General features: G+C 37.7%; 1 protein-coding gene across 1 annotated transcript in view; it reads left to right on the forward strand.

Moving 5' to 3' along the window:
• Positions 1 to 21,216, forward strand: part of LOC132264584 (nephrin) — a 166,036-nt gene that overhangs the window by 54,350 nt on the left and 90,470 nt on the right. The window contains exons 6-8 of the mRNA XM_059764832.1: positions 15,487 to 15,690; positions 17,841 to 17,992; positions 20,536 to 20,680. Coding sequence (XP_059620815.1) covers positions 15,487 to 15,690; positions 17,841 to 17,992; positions 20,536 to 20,680 — 501 coding nt within the window. The remainder of the gene's footprint in view (positions 1 to 15,486; positions 15,691 to 17,840; positions 17,993 to 20,535; positions 20,681 to 21,216) is intronic.

The raw sequence follows: 21,216 nt of genomic DNA on the forward strand, positions 1-21,216 counted from the left end.
AGCTTCTCTGGGAGTCAAGGAAAATGCGAATTGGAGAAGATTTCATCTTTATCAACTCTGGTGGCAAAGTATAAAATAGCAATTGCGAAATTTTGCTTTCCTCGTCATTTTAACCCTCATAATTTTCAGCTCTGGCACAGAGTGCAGAAAAAAGCGAGTGTGCAAATTGAAAAACTTAAAGAACCATCAGCTGAGGAGGGCGCAAAATTAATAAATAAGTGTTTATAGCGGGGGTGGGGGTGAGCTCTGGGCTGGGTTGGGGATATAATGGGCAGCAATCTCTATATTTCAGTATTAGAGGTTTAATAAAAATAAGCGTGATAAAATAAGAAAAAAAGGGTTGATTAAAGGCCACAGTGCAGGATAATCGCCTCAGGTTATTACATTTTTGCTCTGATGGTGGATTCGCGGTGAGGCGTGCGAGGGTGGGATTTTCCTCCGGCTTCAACTCGGCGCGCATTTGTGCTCTTTTGAGCTCTCAGGAGTATTTAATTCTATGCATTTTATTGAGTAAATACACAGTTGAGCCGCTCTGACAATATGCAAAGCATGGGCGTTGGAGCATATTTCGTATGCGAAGCAGCGATGCTCGTGAGGAGTGGTTCATCTTAAAATTTCCATTTGCTGAAGCACCTGTAAAATTTTTACCATCCACTTGTGCCGGGCTTGGGGGTGGTGGGGTGAATTTTGCAGATTATATGCACCCATTCCGCGGGAGCTCATCCAGAACCACACAATAGACACACAAACCTGGCCCGAAGAGCGCCAGCCACGGAGAATGAATGCATGTGGCAATCAATATACAAATAGATGGTGGAAAAGTGTACATAAAAGCTGCACAGCAACCGAAATTCAAGTTGCAAATTTCCGCGAATGCAAACACAACATTTTGCAGTAGAGCGTATTTTTCCACTCTCTGCATATATATATGGCAATTGTATCGCCAATGTGGCGGGATTGGGAATAAATTTTAGATTATCAAACGCATAGATTTTGTCTACGGCAATATTTTGCCATTTTCTGCCTGCACATTTGATAAATCCCTCCACTTCAATGATTTTGTCATACTCAACAAATTCTGGCTATTATATTGGGTAAGAGATAGATAAGAGATAAAAAGCCCTCCACTTTGCTCCCTAACCCAATATTTTATTTTATTGCTCGCCCCCATCCTTCAGGGTGGCTTTCTGGGGCGCGTCCCGGAGAGTAATTCTGCAATTTAGCCGCTCTTTGTCCAAATCATGGAAAATTTATATACAGGCGGAATTTCACGATCAGATATTTAGACTTTTATAGCTTCTTCTCCGCACAACCTTTCGAAGATTAATGAATCCCTTCATGTCTCCTCCGAACATCTTATGTGTGCAACTGATGTGACTTTGCGATTGGTGAGTGATGATCTCAACACGATACAGCCATCGAAGGGCGACTAATAATTGTTTGGGAAATAAAATGAAACGATATATTGAGCGGAGAATTTTTCAAGCGCGCAAATTAATTAATTTTTCTCGCGTGATCTCAAAATTAACTTCTCTCGTCCTCTTCAAAGGAGGAGATAATATGGATAAAATCTACGAGAAGATTACTATTTGAGTAAAACGATTAAAGAGGCTAAAATCAGTGATAAAGTATCAAATTTCAGCTTAAAAATCAACTGGAAACTGACTGAAATCCAACTAAAAACTTCTAAATTCACGATTTCACTTCATTTTCACGTACTTTTTGGTGTTTTTCGTGACCATAATACTCAAATTAAGATTAAATATCCTTTGTAAATATCAATCTAATCAATTAAAGTCAAAAACGTTATTGTTTCGAACTTCTGAAAGCCAAATTCCGCCTTTGCTGCCCACTTTGCTGCTCTCTGGCGGTGATACGTGAAGAAAATAATCAAACATTTCAATTTTAATGAAATATCCTTAAATATGAAAAACATAGTTTAATATTTTATAAAATATTTTGTCCGAAAATATTCAAATTTTAATTATTTTGCAATTTTACTTGGAAAATAATCATTTATTGATTTTTTTAATTCAAATTTTGATTATTTGATTTTTTTCATACAAAGTAATTATAAATAATTAAATATTTGATTGAGACCATTAAAATTCATTAATAATGCAAAAATACTTTCAGTTTGGGCGCAAGAATTATGATTTTACGATGTTATTTAGTCTTAAAGCAAACACTTCTGACCATAATATCTCCCCCTTGTAATTTCCTTAATTTTCTCACGCCAGACTGGGGAAAGTTCAACTTATTCTTTCAATTCTCTTAATGGACTGTGAGAGATTTAAAAATTCCTCTATTTGCTCCCGCGCACGAACATTTTGAAGAGGTCTCTCGCCTAACATAAACACCCATTTGGCGCCGTGATGAATAACCCTGCAGAACTTAAGCCACACTCACGTGCAAAGTGCTCCTTTGTTGTGTCTCGTGCTGGCGAAAATTGATAATATGGTACATGAGTATGGGTGAGAGGGTAATCAACTTGGCGGTACGACTTGAAATAAATTAACACGTGCAAAAGGTGCATTTTCCACTATTTTTCACCCTACAACTTCCATCGTGGCAAATAAAGTGTTTCAATTTTTGCCACTATGTGAAAATTTTTCAAACTTGCACTGCTTGTTGGGGTGAAAAAAAAAAGTTAATTATCAATTGAAAAAATGCACGAAATGCGAGAATAGAAAAGCTTCACCGTCCCCTTCGCTGGGGGCGCGCGTTGGGTGGCATTTGGGAGGGTGGGAGAGAGAGATTGTATGGTCGTTTGTGTGGAAAACGATGCAATTTGCTGCATAATTAAATTTTAAATAAATAGATGCTAATCTTGGGTCGTTGGTGACAGAGTCATGCATCATTAGCGCAACGGCAACAATGGCCTGAGTCTGGCCGCTTTGGCCGTGAGAATGAAAATGGGGCGTCATGCAGATTCGAATGGCATTCTGAATATGTGGAAATTGCACGTTACTCCGTGGGGCGACTTTTGCTGATGGCTTTTTTGCACCCTTCCAACATGTGTGTGCGGCTGACTTGAGCCCCGGCGAATGACTATATTTGGACCCCATTTCGCGCGCGCGGGGGTGATTCGTGCCACTGAGAACAACAACAATATTATTATAATGAATTACTATTGCCGTGGATTTCCCCCGCCCACCCCCAAAGCGCCCCCACACGCTGCATGCCTTCCACCAGCTGCGAAAATGAGTAATGATTGTGCAGAGGTGTTGCCGGCGAAAGGGTGGCAAAAGGGTGGCGAGGGTGGGCTGAAATACCTGTATGTCATTGGAGAGGAACTTATGTACAAAGTTGGAATCTGACGGTGTACATTTCACCCCCAAGTCTCTCTCCTTATTTCATAATGCCAAGCAAATCCAGTACATTTTGCAACATGAACACACCCCCAGATATATATTTGATCTCCGCGATACGACATTGTTAGGGATAATTTCGAGACAGAGTGGAGAAAAACGATGGGAGAGAATGAAATTTCATTTGCATTCACACTCGCATAAATTCCACTATAAGTGTTCTCAAGCTCTCGGCATCGTGATTATGCTGCCATGACATGCCATTCTTTTCATCTCACGCGGAAGCGTCGAAAGAATGGAATTCAGTTGCACTGAGAGTGACTTTGCCAGTGAGATGAAGAGTAAATCAACATAATTACACCTGCACGTGATTGGCGATGGCTCAGAAGACAAGCATGAGTAATTAATTTCATATGCACACGTCATAATTCATCGCTGCAATCAATCGGAAGATCTGAGACATCGAGCAGCGCCTGAGTGACTTTAAAATCTCCCCAGAAAGTGAATAAAGCTCAAGCTTTAAGCAATAAATTAATACAAGCCAGACAAGACGTACAATTTACATACATTTAGCAACCGTTTATTATCTATTGATAGATAACTGGACAAACTTGCTGGCCGACAATTTCCCAGTCAAAGTCCACAAGGAAACACGGATATTCGCATTAAAATTTTTAGTGTTACCTTAATTTTTTATGCCACTTCTCGTGTGTATTTCGAGCTACAAATTTCTCGCTGTAAATTGGTAAAATACCACCAGAGAGATATTTAGTTATTCATTGCTTTTGAGAGCACTTGCAAAGACATGCAAGTGCATTAGTATCTAAACACTAACAATCAGTTCTAATCTCTGGCACTGGATTTGTGGCTTGGATTTGAACAAGGGGGAGAAAATGCAGTCAGAAGTTGTATTTCTCTTGATTTTTACCTAGAAATAATTCATTTTCAGGTTATGTAACGAATCAAGAACAGATTTAGTGTAATAATTCGCATTCTAGCACGTCAATTCTTGTGCTAAAGTCGAACATAACCTCAAAAACATTGATTTAGACTTTATTTAACAATCTTTAATCAAAACAGATGATTTTGTGGTCTTTAAAGATTTTAAATCGAGCTATTAAAGATCTCTTAGTAATATTTTTAGGTTATGTTTGGAAAATACGCATAAAAAAGTGCTTTTTAAGTGGATTCTTAGAGAAATATCAAATCAAAATTAAACATAAGTGCTGTGCAGCTGAGTGGAAAATGTTCGAAAACGTACAATTCTCCTGATTCTTTGGATTTCTTTTGATTTTTACAAAGAAACAGTAATTTTCTAGGTTATGTAGTGAATCAGGAACAGATTTAGTGAATAATACGTACTATAGAACGTCAATTCTTGTGCTCAAGTTGAATTACACTCAATAATAATTGCTATTGTGAAGATCTGATACCAAGAAACCTTGAAAATTGTGCTCAAGTCGAACATAACCTCAAAAATATTGATTTTGACGTGGAAAATGTCTATTTAGCTAACTTTCTAGACAATTTTCACTCTAAATCAGCAATTTTGAGTTGCGTGGTCTTTTTGTGGTCTTGAAAGCTTTCAAACAGAGCTTTTAGAGATCTCTTAGTGATATTTTTAGGTTATGGTCCGAAATGATTCCCAAAAAAGCGGTTGTTAAGTGAATTCTTAGAGAAATATCAAGTCAAAATCGAATCAAAATTGAACAGACGAATTTCAAGCGCTGGAATTGTTCAGAAGATGATGTACAGATTGAAGGTATATTATCCCTCCCTTGGGTTTGCTGGTGGTTGAATTGCTGCGCTAAGCGTAGCTTGAAGAGTCGCGGAGTCGCGCGAATGGACATAAATGGCGGACGGGGCGTGAAGAGGCGTTGAGCGAAGAGTCTTTCCGCGTCAATCTCTTAGTGCAGCACACCAGGCGCCTCCACTGACTACCCTCTGACAGTGCGAGCGCGTGACGAGGCAGAAGAGGCGCAGAGAATGCAGTGCTGGGGCTCGAATGACGCCACTGCGACGTTGATGATGATACTGCTGATGGTAAAACAATGAAAAATGAATAGCTTGTTGACGCAGGGATGCTAATTTCAGTGCCATGTTTGTGCACGATGAAAAGTGAGTATTGTCGGTCCCACACAGTCCGCGCCACCCCCTCTGGGATCGCTCCCAAACCGCCCATTTTTGTCACCCATTTGACAGACATGGAAGTAGCGGACGGACTGGCAAAAAAATTATATTCATATTTATATGATACGATGATGGAAGTGGCCAGAGATGCGGAGATAGCAACATCCAGTCCAGGGATTTTTTCTCATTTATTTCATGACATGATGAAACTGTCACTGGGAGGGATGAAATTTCATTGCGTCTCGTTAGTTGACTCAAAGTTGTGTGCAAAATACCACCAAAGTGACTTCAGTTCCATGCTGGCAATGTTTGTTTGTTTTTTTTTCGTTTAGTGTGCAGAAGGGAAATTAAATAAATTGCTGTGTCATTAGCATATCTGTTCAGCGGATATCATTTCTCATCTCAAAATCATGCATTATAATTAATTTCATTCCTCCTCGCAGTTTTAATCAATTCTGTACATTTCTCTCAACTCGATTACGATTATAGAGAACATCGAATTTCAATTGATTCTCATCGAAGATTGAATGCATTTCCCGCGCATTCAGCGAATTTCCTCCCAGAGCGCGATTAGGTAGTAATTGACGATTGCAAGGGGGAGATGATACAGTCAGAAGTGGTGTACAGCTCAGCAGAAGTTATTAGGAAGTGAAAGTGTTGAAAGACTTACTATTTTCATTTTCTAAGTGTTTATTTTACTGCTTAATGCTCCAAATTCTTTGAATTTCCTTGAATTTTCACGCAAAATCATTTATAAAAACCTTTTTCCAGATTATGTATCGAATCACAGACATTTTTACTGAAAAATTCTCATTCTAACACATTAATTCTTATGTTCAAGTCGAAGAGATCGCTAGTCATTGGCAAAATTAAGCATTTGCAAGCAATTAACATCTCTTTTCTGAGTGAAAACTGTATTGATCTTGAACATAACCTCAAAAATAGTCATTTAGGCCTAGAAAATGTTTATTTAGAAGACTTTCTAAACATCTTAGTTCATTGGAAAATCATAATCAAATGATCTTGTGATTTAGAAAGCTTCGAAACGGAGTTTTTGAAGATTTTTTAGTTATATTTTTGAGGTTATGGTCGGAAAAGATGTTCAAAAAAGCGTTTTTATGTCGATTCTTACAGGAATTTTAAATGGAAACTTAAGAAATTCATTATAATTTGGAAACAATCTAATAACTTCAGAGATCTATAAATGTTTGGAAGTATAGTGTACGGATTGAAGGCATATTATCTCCCCCTTGGGCGACTGGAAGGAGACTTTAGCGGAATTCCAGTCGCGATGACAAAAAATATCTCTTTTCCCCTTTTTTATCAGCGGAATAAATGGGCCACTGATTGCGAATTCACATATGTATTCTTAACAATTCAATCCGTTTAAACATCAAATAACAATGAGCGATGGGGAAAAGCTCCTCATCAATGGATGGCGCGATGTCGGGTGAAGAGAAGAATAGTAATGGGAAAGCGCCCGTCTCTGGGATGGAAAAACCGCGCAAACCCCTCGCCGAAAAATGTTTTCTTTGCATGCAATTCCTCCCTTTTCTCGGGTGCCACACGAGATGGCAGAAAAAGGGGTGAAAGGAGAAGAGGGTGAGTCGCCAAATACACACAAAAGCTCATGCAAAATTTATCGACTGATGGAAAAGTTTGATTTCACATGGGAGTCATGGGAAATGCTCGGATGGATTTCTGGGGATGATTTTCTTGGTTTGTCGAGTACTCAATGGTGGGGATGGAGTGTTGGGTGTGGGTGGGGGAAAAGGTGGATTGTGTGGCGGCCAGAAAAAGAGCTCCACCGGAAGTATGTTTTCCATTTTCTTCCGCACTTTCAGCATGAGATCAGGAATAAGACACACTGAAGACTCATCTCTGGAAGTTTGTACCATTGAAAATGACCACTTCTGCTGCCCAAAGTTTGCTTCAATTCACTGGAAATTGCGAAAGAACAACTTTTGAATTTGCCATTTCCTAATCAAAATTATTCAATTTCCTGTTTGTTCATCACTGGGAGCCAAAAATGTCTTTTTCGAGTGTCACTTGCCAGAAAACTTCCTTATCCGTGGATAAGGATCAAGAGGAGAATGACATGAAGTATTTTTAATATAGTGGAATTGCAATATCTTCCTACTTTTCTGCCAATTTTCTTACACTTGAACTCCTCCAGAAGTGTCACGATGCAGAAAATGCCACAGAAAAATCACACCACTGCTCTTTGCTCTCTGCATTTCCCATGTAATCTTCACTCATGCAATTCTATATTCTCCCATGTGACGAAGCTCAGAGAGCCCAAGAGGCGGAACGAGGTGTTTTAATTCACCTCTTTTGCCCACTCATAGTAAAAACTGTCACAAAACATTACATGCAAAGCTGCCGAACGAGTGCAGCCATATTGAAAAAACTTTAAACGCCTGTATCTCGGCAATTTTGTTATGCATTTTTATGAAATTTTACTATGTTGTAGTCCAGGTTGTGACGTTTCTAAAAATAGTTTATAACTTTTCACCGATGCAATAGAACCGAAGTTATGACGGTTTAAAGTTTTAATTTTAATTACGCTATAACTTCGGTTCTATTTGCCCGATCATTACGATTTAGGGCTTGCTGGAAAGCTCTTGCAAAACTCTACGACTATTTAGAACAACAGAAGTTCATCAGATCACCGCCAGAGACGCTGAAGTCAGTGAGAACATTTTTAAAAACCTTAAATTCAAAAATTGTACTCCAAGTCACACTAATTTGAGATAATTTAAGTGAACCCGATTTATGATGGTTTCAAATTTTTCTACTGAAACAGGGTTGGTCGATTTGGCCACATTTCTGACTGTATTTAAAGCACGCAAAGTCAATTCTCGACTCACAGCTCGGGCGAAAGCCATTTCTGCACAGTCTTCGTCCTTGCAGGATCCCTCGGGCGGCCGACATTTTCCCCATGTGACTCATATTTGGGTGTTTTCCCTGCCTGCCACTCACCCACGAGCCCTGCAGCATTTCTGGGGTAGTTTTCGGCGAAGGCCGCCCGTCGAGCATCCGTGGAAAATCCCCCGCACCGTCCCGGTTCAATATCGTGCGTGTATCGCTGTTTAAGAAGCCAAAAGTGCCAATATCCCTCCACCCACAGCTGATATACACCGACCAACGACAGCTGGTGAAATCTATTGTGAGATGTGACTGCTCTCAGTGTAGTTTCATCTCCAAAAGCTCCGCCAGTGCAGCGTGTTGGATAAATCTAGGGGATCTCCGGGTGTTTTATTCAATTCCGAAATATGGTTAATAAATGTTCACTTTTCCGCCTCTGCGAAACGGTTTTTCCTCCCTCTATAGATACAAAAATTCATCTCGATATTCCCGCAGTCTGTTGTATAGAAAAACTATTTTACTGCCACTTCGTTTCTCTTTTTCCGCATTTTCCTCCCCCCAAACAGAATACACTCAGGAGGGCAGAATATTGGAGTTGAAGGGGCGAATGGGGGAAAAAGTTGATGGCTATTCATTTTCCGCTGTTCGGAGTTTCATTCTTGTGTGTGTGTGTGTGTGTGTATCAGATAATGCACAATTCCTTTTCTGGGAGATTTGCACATAAATTAGATGAATTGAATGGACGGTCAAAGGGTGAATTTTATTCCATTCTCATTCACTGGGATTTTGGTCAAAGTTCAAATTCATGAACGTAGGTCGTTTGCAGGGCGAGCTTTACACTTTTCCACCATTTCCCAATGTGTAGGTGAGGCCGGAGAGTTATACACGTAAAGTATTCCTTATGTACGGCAGCCGGTATGATTTATGTCCATTTTCCGGGGTGGGGATACTAACAAATATCTACATTCATCCTTGAATATGTTTAATACATGTGCCGACACCCACTCTCGACTGAAAATTGAATGAGGGTTGAATCAAGACTCTCCACTCCAAACTTCTTGCCCGGGGATTTCCTTCTAAACTCCTTCGCAGAGCTTTTCTCATCTGCCGAGTGTATAAAATGTACGTGAATAGGTCATTAACTGTTAACAGTTTCGTAATAGGCAAGAGGGAGATAATATGCCTCAACTCTGTACACCACTTTCCTCATTTATTCCCAAATTACAATGAATCTTTTAAGTTTCCGTTCGATATTTCTATAAAAATCGACTAAAAACCGCTGTTTTTGGACAGTTTTTCCAACCATAACCTCAAAAATATCATCAAGACGTCTTCAAAAACTCAGTTAAAAACTTTGAAGATTTGCCAATGATCCTTTAATTGCTGATTCTGACTCAAGATCGGTCAGGAAGATTTTTCAAATGGACATTTTCCAAATCGAAATGACTTTTTTTTGAGGTTTTTTCCAGTCTTAGCACAATTTGCTGTGTTTCTTGGCATCAAAGGATCAAAGAAGCTCTGTTAATTGCTTGTAAATGCTCAATTCTCCCAAGAACTAGCAGAATTATTCACTAAATCTGTCCCTAATTCGCTACATAACCTAGAAAATCATTTTTGTAATTGATTCTGCGTGAAAGTCGAAGGAAATTCAAGTAATCTGGATGATTACTAAGGGAATATTGTAGGTTTTTTCCACACTTCCACTTCTGACTGTATTATCTCCCCCTTGGCAATAGGTACACCCTTGCGAAAGCGTGTGACATATATAATTATGGGGATCTTATCCATACTCCACATACCGTGCTGGAAGCCCCAGATTTATACGATGGTGTAAAATTATGCCGTGAGTTTATAAAGTCTCATACAAAGTCCACCGACCTTCCGCTTGAGGGATGAGGGTTGAGGGATGAGGGTGTCAAGTATCGATTTATTCCGCTGGCCGGCAAAGCGCTTCGGCGTCAGTGAAAACCCAACCGAATAATGTACAGCATAAATTCAATGTGACTTGCCAAAAAAAAAATTTATCACACAATATAAATACTGCGTATTTTTATAAAAATCGCACATTCCTCTTGTCGTTAATTTTGAAATGCATTGCGCGCCGATTTTTTCCCCCGAATGCCTGGCCATTCAGTACATAATTGAGGTGAAATTGGGAAACTAGCTAATGCAACAACATCGAGGGAATTGCATCGTGGACGGACATAAAGCGGGTGGAAATTGCTCTATTGTTTTTATTGCTGAAACCTTCTCTATATATGGATGGGCTTTAAATCTCACTGGGGGTGTTTCAATGACCTCTGCGGAATAGTCACGGGATCATTTCGTTTTAACAAGATAAATATATGCATATATCCACCAACATAACATGCGGAATATCTGTGTGTGTGTGTGTGGATAATTGAAAAACTTTACGACTACACAAGTATGTCAATCGTGTGGCTTCCAGAGTGTATTTGAAAATTCGCAAAATTCCGCAGTTTCAGGGAAAATCTGTGAGTTTGAAAAGCCAAAAAACTCCCGCAATATTAGGTCATTCGCTTTCCACGTCGTTCCACAGCAATTTATTGCGCTCAAAACCTCTTCTCGTCCTAATTTTTATCCTGCAAAAATAACTCCACCAGCTCCGGCATATATAGGAGGGGACAAGAACACATTTCACCAATTAATTAGTACACCACAAAGCACTCTCAAAACATCACACTGCAAGTTGTCACATCTCTCCGTGTTGATGTTTTTCAAAGTTAATTTAAAGTTTTAAAGGGCGCATGTGAGAGTTTTGGATTAAAATATGCTGGAAAATACAGCAAAAATTTTCCAAGGGGCAGATATTATGGTCGCAAGTGGTGTACAGCTTTTGTTGAAGTGTTTATTTGACATATTTGCATAGCAAAAGCTTCAATTGCAAGAAAATTGAGGCATTTTCTATATAATTTTACACAGATAACCCTGAAAGTCATCAAATTTGTGCTTAAGCTGGGATTATTTCAATTTTTTCACAGAATTGAGCATTTTTAATCAGAAAAACATTTGATATTAACTGAGAAAAAGCTTTGAAGCCAATCATAACCTCAAAAAATCCAATTTCAGTGTAGATGAATTTTTCTTTCTTTAGTTTTTTTCACTGTTTTTGCTTTAAAGTGATAAATTTAACCTCATTATCTAGTTGAAACATTAAGAGATTTACTATATTTACTCATTTTCAGGTTTAAAAAGATCTAAATAAAGCAAGAAGGATTTTTTAAGTCCAATTCATAACCTCACAATTTGGTCAGATTTTTTCGAAGCGTTTTCTGAAGGCAAAACTCTGAAAAGCGATGAAAAATGCCTTTTAAAGGCGTTCAGAAGTGTCTGAAGTGTTGAAAATTCTACGCAGAAGGTATATTATCTCCCCCTTGAAATTTTCTACTCATGCATATAGAATTTTCCCAGGATTTCGAAGTATGGATACAAAAAAGAATAGTTTAAAAACATCTGATGATAACTAGCCACAAAATTGTATCATTTTCAGGCATTTTTCCCATTGAGGCAAATTTTCACAATTCGCCGTGCACATAATTTCAACTATTTCCGTTCACAATTTCCACCCACCCTCCCTGTCCACCCCAATTCAGGCTAGATATTCAAATGCGGATAGGTGGTGTGCCAGAGCACACATTATGTACGGCGAGGAGAGGAGCTAATGCAGGAGGAAATGTGTATATAACGGCTGCAAATTGACTTTATGAGCTTTCGCATAAGCTGTATACATTTGAAGATCTTCCACACATTTTCCCACCCTCTCAGCCACATTCCTTCCCTTTCTTCCATCCCTTCTTTTTTTTCAATTCACATAAGAGAATATTAAATATAAAAAATGGCCTTATAAAGAGACAATCTTCCGCCAACGGTGGTTTTAGTTTTGGGCTCAATGGCGGTGGAAAAAGAGAAAATTTCCGTGCAGAATTTCGATGGAGAACACTTTTTTCGTGTATAAAGAATGGTGGAGAAAGCTCACGAAGAAGCGCACGAAAATCTCACAATATGCATATATGAAAATGGAATTTCCTGTCGCGCTCTCAGCACGGCGAAAAGCTCTAAAGGAATTGTTGCAAGTTGCAAAATGCACATTTTGGGGTAAAATATCCATTACAGTGTTTGTCTTCATGGTTGGCTTTCTGGAATTCTCATGTACAGCCAACATAATTAGATGTTTGCATTGAATAAAGAAATTCTATTCCAACAATGAGGATATTATCGTTACCTTAAATTCTAAATGTTATGTTTTTAAATGTTGCGAACTTCAATTTTATCCAATTTTACCAAATTGAACCCGGAAAACATGGAAAATGCTTCCCGATTAAATTCAAATAAATAATAATAAAGGCGTCGTTGCAACATTACGTTCACGACATTTTAAATAAGCTGTCAAAAATATGAATTACAATTCAAAACATTTACAAAAGTGGTGAATTTATAATAATTTTCGTCATGTAAAGTGAAGGACAACCGGAAAATTAATGTGAAAATCAAAGAAATAGACAATAATGATTTTTCTAGCTATTTGCGCACATTTCTATTAACCAGATTGAGGTTATGTGTTTCCGGAAATCTTCCAATCCTTTCCAAGGAAACTCATTGGTTTCCCAAAGCATTTTCAAGTACAGAAAAAGCCATGTTTTTCTTCCATTTATTATTTATTGCTGAAATGTCACAATAAGACATATTCCCGGATATTCTTGTCAGCACAATCTTTTAAGAATGCCATCGGAAACACAGACAGTCGCAGATGAAGATGTCTTGTCACTTTTTGTCTGCTTAAAAGTAGCCGCAAATAAATGACTTTCAGACAGCTGAAATTCGTTTTAAATAAACTTCCATCTTTGCATTGCAACACCTTCTCGTTCGTATTTCATTATTAGAAATACGAGATCCGTAAAGTTGCAACGACCAAAAATTTCCAATTTTCCAAGGATTACAATTGTCGACTGTCAACTTTCATTCACTTTCTTCTCCAGATCGCGATGGACTGTCCAAAAGCGCACAAAAGTGGGCGAAAGGCGCAAAGTGACGACGATAACATTGTCAGTGGCACAAACTCATATTTTGCGAGGAAACATTTGTTCAGCTATTAAATATACATTTCCGCTCAATAAAACACATTCATGAATGTCATGTCGTTTCCTCCTACATACACAACTCTTCGCTGTGTCTTTGAGTTTCGCCCACCCTCAGAGAGTCTAACCGCTTCCGGTCTCGAGTGTTACTCGTGAAATTTATACATTGCCAATTTGCCCTGAGAAATCATCGCTGTAATCAAAATAAAAGCCACCCTCGCGCGTCCGTCGCATTTCAACCTATTGAACTTCACAAACACGCACAAAATTGAATCTCAAATAATGGCCCACGAAGCATGAATATCATGGCGAATGCGGAGGTGTTATGCGAATGGGGGTGGGGTGGGAAAATCCACCCTCTGGCCACAAATTCACTTGACATTGTAAATTACCAGCATTGACGTAATATTTCGTGCAATAAAGAGGTCTCAAATTGGTGGACTCTCCGTGTCCACACTGCTTTTCCACCCCTCTTTTGCTCCGGGGCTCGTACCTTTTCCCAACCCCCGGTGGCAAATGTGAAAATGTCACTAAGCACATTGTAGGATTTGCAGTGCGAGAAATTCAATTTGCACACCCAACGATTTGAGTATGGACACATTCTAACGAGTGTCTGAAAAGGATGAAATTTCACTGGAGTTTAATTTACAGCCCACAAATACGGCAATTTCTCACTGACTGTGCTTGTCGAGTGAATATGTTCGGAACTCAATCATTTTCCACATTACTCCATGTGGGAAATGCATTTCCAAATATCCATACCATTGCGGATGAGATGATAAATATTCATTTATCGAGGAAATTTAATTCATCAAATGCGAATGAAACTGATACACTTAATATCACTCACATTGAATATCTTCTGTTGATATTCCGAGTGACTTTCAATGGAAATATTTAATAAATGTCAGTTTGGTTTAGTGATTTTGAATTATTACATTTTTTACATGTCTTAAAAATGTTTCAAACCTCGAAGTGAGTAAATTTAACGAAAATCACAATGTTTTTACACGAATAATAAAGTACAAACCGCAGAAATAATTCAGCAAAGAGACATTTATCTCGGTTAAAATGACGTTTTTGAGGTTATTTTTGACTTTTAAATCGTTTATTGCTTCTAAAATTCAATCAATTTGAAGTTTTTCGAGCAGAAATGCTCAATTGTGCCAACAAAAAGAGAAATATTCCCAGTTTAAGCACAATTTTGATGATTTTGAAGACTATTTCAACACAGAATCGATTTCAAATCAATCACATAACCTAGAAAAGCAATCAAATTGATTTTTTCTAAGCAAAATAGCTTGGAAAATGCCTGAATTTGTTGAAAAAGAAGCTCTTGCAATGCGAATATTCAAAATATTTGACCACATCCAATTCCTAACACTTCTTTTAAAAACTGTACACCACTTCCGACCATATCTGCCCCTTGGCAAAAACCATACAAAAAGTCTCTTATAAACTATGAAATTACAGTAGCGAAAATTACGTTAGGACACCTATGAAATTTTGGCCATTTTTCCTTTTGGTGCTAAAGATTCGATATTTCTTTCAGTTTTAGAGACAACTACCTTAAGACAAAAGATAATGAGAATTTAATGATCTTTCAAATGGCGTTGCGATCATGGCGATATCTCAATTGGGGGCTGAGATATTGCAAAATGCAGAGAGATGTGCGTATAAGGACAGAGAAAATTACGTTAGGACACTGCGTATTTTTCTCTAAATCCTTGTTATAGTCATGTCCTTCTGCATCCAGAGTATTTAATTGACAGTCTTAAGATTTCACAAGTCATCTTGTTTGTCCGCTTGACACACTTTCCATGCCCACAAATGCTCAATGGCAATTGATGAAGCATAATTATGTGCCTTACTAATGAGGAAAAGGAGCGAGAATTCAACAGCACGAGCGCATATGGAAAAGTTACCTCAGAAGGAAAAATACGAAAATTCCATGAATATTTAATTAGCGAAAAATCAATACGACACCTAATTAATAGTATCGCAACTTTTTCCCCAAACAAATTGACTGAAAGTTCTTCTCACCAGTTGTCCTTCTTCTCCTCCCTGTTTTTTTTTCGCAGGATCTCCAACGCCGACAGTCACGTGGTCGAGCAATGGCCAAATGCTCTCGAGTACAATGCTAGATTTCTCATTTCCTACCGCCGTGAATAGTAAACTTGTAGTTCGTAACCTGTCGAGAATTCACCACCACACAGTCTACACGTGTCAAGCGAGCAATTTCCACAAGAGAGTCGTCTCCACCAATGTCACCATCGAGCTGTACCGTAAGTGGACGCAATTATTCTTTTAAATTATTCCACAAGTTATTAAAAAGCTGCGATTTACATCACAGCTTATATTCTGTAATCGCGCCAGAAATCAAACCTCGCAAAATCAACTCCACTCGACTCAGGTAACCTTAAAATGCCGAAATATGACGAAAATTATAGGGGGGTCACTTTTTTTCGTGTCTGTTTGTCTTTCCGTCAATTACACTTTCCTCAATTGTTCAGCAGTTATGACACGAATCGGACTCAAATTCTGAGGGCTGAGTCTTGAAAATGGTCAAAATCAGAATCAACAGAACCTCATCGATTTTTAACTTGTTGACATGATCACAATTTTGAAAGTTTCGTGAGTCTTGAGTCAAAATCAGTCTTCGGAATGTTTCGGGAGGGGAAATGCTTTCGGAACGCAGGCAGAAACGTCATTTTGTTGTTTTGATTTGAGCCAAGTTGATGTGTTTGAGGCAGAAAATGATAAAAATGCTCCTCAAACTTAACTTTTACCCCAAGGAATTATCCTGGGGTGTCTGCCCACGCTTTAAGAAGGCCAAAAATTAACCTTCAGGCGACAAATATGTGAATAATGTGCATTATTAACGTACAGATGTTCTCCTGCGGTTATACGAGAAGTCCCAGGAGCAGAATGAGACTTCTGCGAGTGATCTTGAGGTGCCCCACGAGATGGGGATCGACTACCTCCCCTTTGCAAAAATTTCTCCATCCATTTTTTTTGTTGAACCAATTGTTCATCTTCTGATTACACTTGGATTTGTACTATCTGTCCACATGTTCAGTTCATTGATTCATAATTCATGAGACTTAAGCACTAAGCAAAGGGCGAAGAATTTGGGAATTCCATTCAATTAAAGATACCTTCAAAACTGAAAATGTTTATGCATGACATAATAAAATTTGGATTATCGTTGCCTCGACACTGCAAAGGACTCTCAGGGACTAGATAGCGCGCATGGAAAGAAATTATTTTCCGTCTCTGAGCCTCTTACGCGAGCGCAAGAAAAGAGATGCTTATATCTCGGCTGTAATAAGGAAAATTATCAATATAAAATTAAAAACAATTAAAATAATTATTCTATTATCCATTTCCGATGCCATCGATGGCCATTTGATACTCTAATTGAAGTAAAATCTTAAAATTGAGACATCGAGCAATCGTGTTGACTCGATGTTCTCATGTCAACACGAGTTGATTGATTTTAAGCCAATTTTGACTCGGTTTCTGACTGATTTTTACTCAAGACTCGCGAATTTCTCAAAATCAGTCAATTTCCACTGATTCTGATTTTGACGAATTTCAAGACTCAGCCCTCTGGTACATTATAGCTGACCTCAAGACCTTTCCCAACAAACAGCCACTTAAGGACCTAGGACCTTCCGGACCCTAGATATAAGGATGCATATTTCAAAAATTAAAATGATTATAGCTCAGCTTCTAATTAACTGATCGGAATTACTTTGTATTCATTGGAAACGTCTCGTAAAATACCATCTCTCACTGGAACATCATAAATTAGTAGGACCACCGCCAGAGGCGCTAATGTCAATAACAATTTTTGAAATAATTTATTAAGTATTTCGATAGTCCAGATCGAGACGTTTCCAAAAAAAGGGATCAAACTTTTCTATCGAAGCCATAGAACGAGAGTTAAAACTGTTTAAATTTCAGGACTTGAATTTCGTATTGCATGAAAATTTCCATGCTTTCTTTCCTTCTTACTAAATCGAGTTGGCCACGGAAGAGAGAAATTGTAAATCCCAGCTAATACAACCATAAGCACACGCGAAGAGTGTGCTTATCTGTATTTTTCCTTTAAATTATTCCTCAGTGTTATTTCTGGACGTCCTGGAAAAATAGACAAATTTTCTCTCCGCGTGTGTCGTAATTAAGAATGTATGTGAATAATTTGTATATTGGTGAATAGTTACTTTGTAATCCATTACAACCCTTTAATTATTTCCCGCTTCCACTCCCTCCATTTGTTAATATCCGCCGTTGGAGAAATCTCTGGGAGAAACTTTTACGGAGCTCTTATAAATTTTACGAGTTTTCCGCTTTCCCACCCACGCCCCGAAGACCTCGTCAGGAATATAAGCAGAAGATTAATGATTAATGTCGTGTGTGTGTGTTCCAGTTCGACCACTTTCCGTGGAAATCCTCTTTGGGAATCAACCCCTATCGGCGGACCGGCGCTATGAAGTGCAATGCCAAACGGTGGGCTCGAGGCCGCCGGGGAAAATTACATGGTGGATGAGTGGCGTTGAACTGAAAGCCTCAAATGTGAAGGTAAGTTCATTAATTATCAGACACTTTTCAAAAATCTTCAGGCCTTCACCTCTGACCCGGACAGCTTTCTTCGCAACCAAACACTTCGCACTTTCTCTCAGGTGGCAAATCAATGGAACTCCATTAACTCACATCAAACATTCACTCGTTTTCCCCGCTTAAACACTTTCAGTATTAGAAATTTTGGCTACAAAACAGTGATTTGTGATTTCCACAAACAACCAGAAAAATTACAATTTCATTTGCAAGATTTCCAAATGTAAAATTGCAATCAAATATTTAAATATTGGATGTTTACTTCGTTACTTTGTTACTCAATATGAAAATTTAATCAAAAATAATTTTATTTGTTGAATATATGGCAAATATTTAATTTCATCTGATTTACAAATTTCATTTGAAATTATTGGTTAACAGATTATTGGGAGGCGTTTAAATCCCTTCAAATTAAACCATCGGTAAAATTATATTATGTGAAAAATGTCACAAAATTTGCCACAAACAAGGAGGAGATAATATGACTTCTGTATTAAATCTTTAACACTTCAGACACTTCTGAACGTCTTCAGAGGCATTTTCTATCGTTTTTTAGGCTCCTTCTCAATCTAATCTAAGTTTTTCCACCTGAGAAAGTACAATTTCTCCTCAAATACTTAGATGTCAGATTGTAAGAAATGATTTTAATGTCCCAAAATGTGTTCTGTGTAATTGTGAGGTTATGAATTCAGCTTAAAAATACTTTAAGTCTGGAAAATGAGTAAAATCCACACACAAAACACAAACCGCGAATATAACTAAGCGAAGAAATGTTCTTCTAGACTTAAATTACATTGTTTTTGAGGTTATCGTTGCCTTTTAAACCGCTTCTTAACTAATCTGAAGTTTTATTTGAGACGCAAATAATCAATTTTGTTAAGAAAAGGGAAAAATTCTCCACTTAAACACAAATAAGATGATTTAAAAGGGGTTTTTATTGCCAGAATCTATTTTAAATTAATCACATAACCTAAAAAAAGCGAATAAATTGAGTTTTCTTCGATTTTGAGAAGAGAGAATTAAAAAAAATTTAAAAATCTGTTAGACGACAAATTAAGAGTTATTGAATCTGATTTTATGTCGAAAAGTGCGAATTGCAAATTAAATGAAGTTAAAATTCATTATCAAATGTTCAGCAAACAATGCCAGAGGCGGAAAAATAACATGAAAAATCGTGAAATCGCGTATATTTGGCGTTTGGATGCTTCTTTCGATTCTTTTTTTTTGACATGCTGTTGTGCAATCATATATATCTTCCCCACTTTGCCATGAGAATGGCTTTTGCAATTTGCTGTGGTTTCCACTTAGAAAAGTTGAAACATCAATTATAAATTGGAGCAATTTCGCTCGCCACTGGCATACATAGTGCAGCGCTAAATTCCGGAAAATAATTAAATAGAAATTAAAGTTCATTTAATCTAGGCATTAGCGTGAAAATGGAGAAATTGTGTGTGGGTCCGCAATTTCTCCTCGCCACAGCATGTGTTTTTCATTAGACATGTGGGGAATTGTGAGATAGGAGAATTCCTACAAGAGCTCGCTCTCATCTTCCGAAAACGGGACGCCAAGTGGGCGGATGAAAGGGATTTTGCGACTCACACTCGGCGCCGCACTGAAAACTACGAACAAGGGGCAAATCACAAGGCGATCTTTGAGGAAACTAAGTGTTCTTTAATCAAATATTAAAATCATTTGAGGAAAATAATCATAAAGTAAAATTGCAAAATTATCAAAATTTGAAGAAAATAATCATAAAATCATTATTTTCCCAAGTAAAATTGCAAAATAATCAAAATTTGAAGAAAATAATCAAAAAATTATTATTTTCCTAAGTAAAATTGCAAAATAATCAAAATTTGAAGAAAATAATCATAAAATTATTATTTTCCAAAGTAAAATTTCAAAATAATCAAATTAAAAAAAAATTTGAAGGAAAATTGCAAAATAATCAAATTTTAATGAAATAATCAGGAAATAATCTGAATTTTGTATGAATTAAACAATTTTTTATTAAATATTAGGAAATACTTCAAAAAATAATCAGAGTTTGTATAGAATATTAAAAATTTGAATTATAATCTCAAATAATCAAAGAATAATCAGAATTTGTATAAAATAAACAATTTTTCATCAAATATTCAGAAAACAATCCAAAAATTATCGGAATTTGTATGAAATAATCAAAATTTGGATAAAACTTGTATTAAAATCACAAATAATTAAAAAATAATAATCAAAATTTAGAATAATCACAAAGTGGTCTCAAATCGCGAGTGATTGTCCCCTTGACTAGGATGGAATAATAGTGTATGACGGCGGTTGGGTCGTTGAGGAATATGTTAAACATACAGTATGTGAAATTTATGTAATTAACCTTTTCACCTTCTCATTGTTGTGGAGCGTCGACAATTTCCTATTGTGCCACAGCACGAGCTTCGCCATTCACACCGTCTTGGATACAATTGGTGGAATTTGTGTTTTCTCAACTCGCTCCTTTTATTCGGCAGGTATCATCGGATGGCAACGTGAGTTTATCAACATTGAATTTTACACCCACACGACAAGACCACGGCAAAACACTTGTTTGTCGTGCCACTAACGAGCTGGTTAAGCGCGGAATGAAGGAAACATCGATGAAATTGAATGTGTTCTGTAAGTAGATATATTCACTTCCTCACAGACCCTCAATTGCCGACCCTCTGCAACCCTGCAATAATTCCCGCGATGCACTGTCATTTCCTCGAAATCATTCCTAAGCTCTTCATTTTCCATATTTGCTGCCAAACGACACAGTGCTTGTTTACCACCGAGCATAAACCTCATTAGTAGAAACATTTCGAAACATTGCTCGGCTGAAAATACTCTAAATCATCATCAGAGTGATTAAAAGCGCGGTTAGTTCCACGAAAATAAGTTACATTGCCTCAAAACTGTTCAAATCAATCAATTTTCCATCGGGCAGCCCAAATATTGCAGATTTCCAGCAGCTGTTTTGACAGATAAGAATGAATTTAATTTTCCCCACCACATTTTTGCACTTCTCTCTGAGAAAATCTGAAGTCAAGAAGGGTTGAAAGGGTAAAAACAACAGAAAAATAGGGGAGAACAGTTGGCGCCACATTTGACAACTTTGACAGTAACAATCTGGCAACCCTTTCAAACACTGTCAAAGCAAATTCCATCCGTTT

This window comes from Phlebotomus argentipes, unplaced genomic scaffold (assembly GCF_947086385.1).
Source record: "Phlebotomus argentipes unplaced genomic scaffold, Phlebotomus argentipes genome assembly contig_2, whole genome shotgun sequence".
NCBI lineage: Eukaryota > Metazoa > Arthropoda > Insecta > Diptera > Psychodidae > Phlebotomus > Phlebotomus argentipes.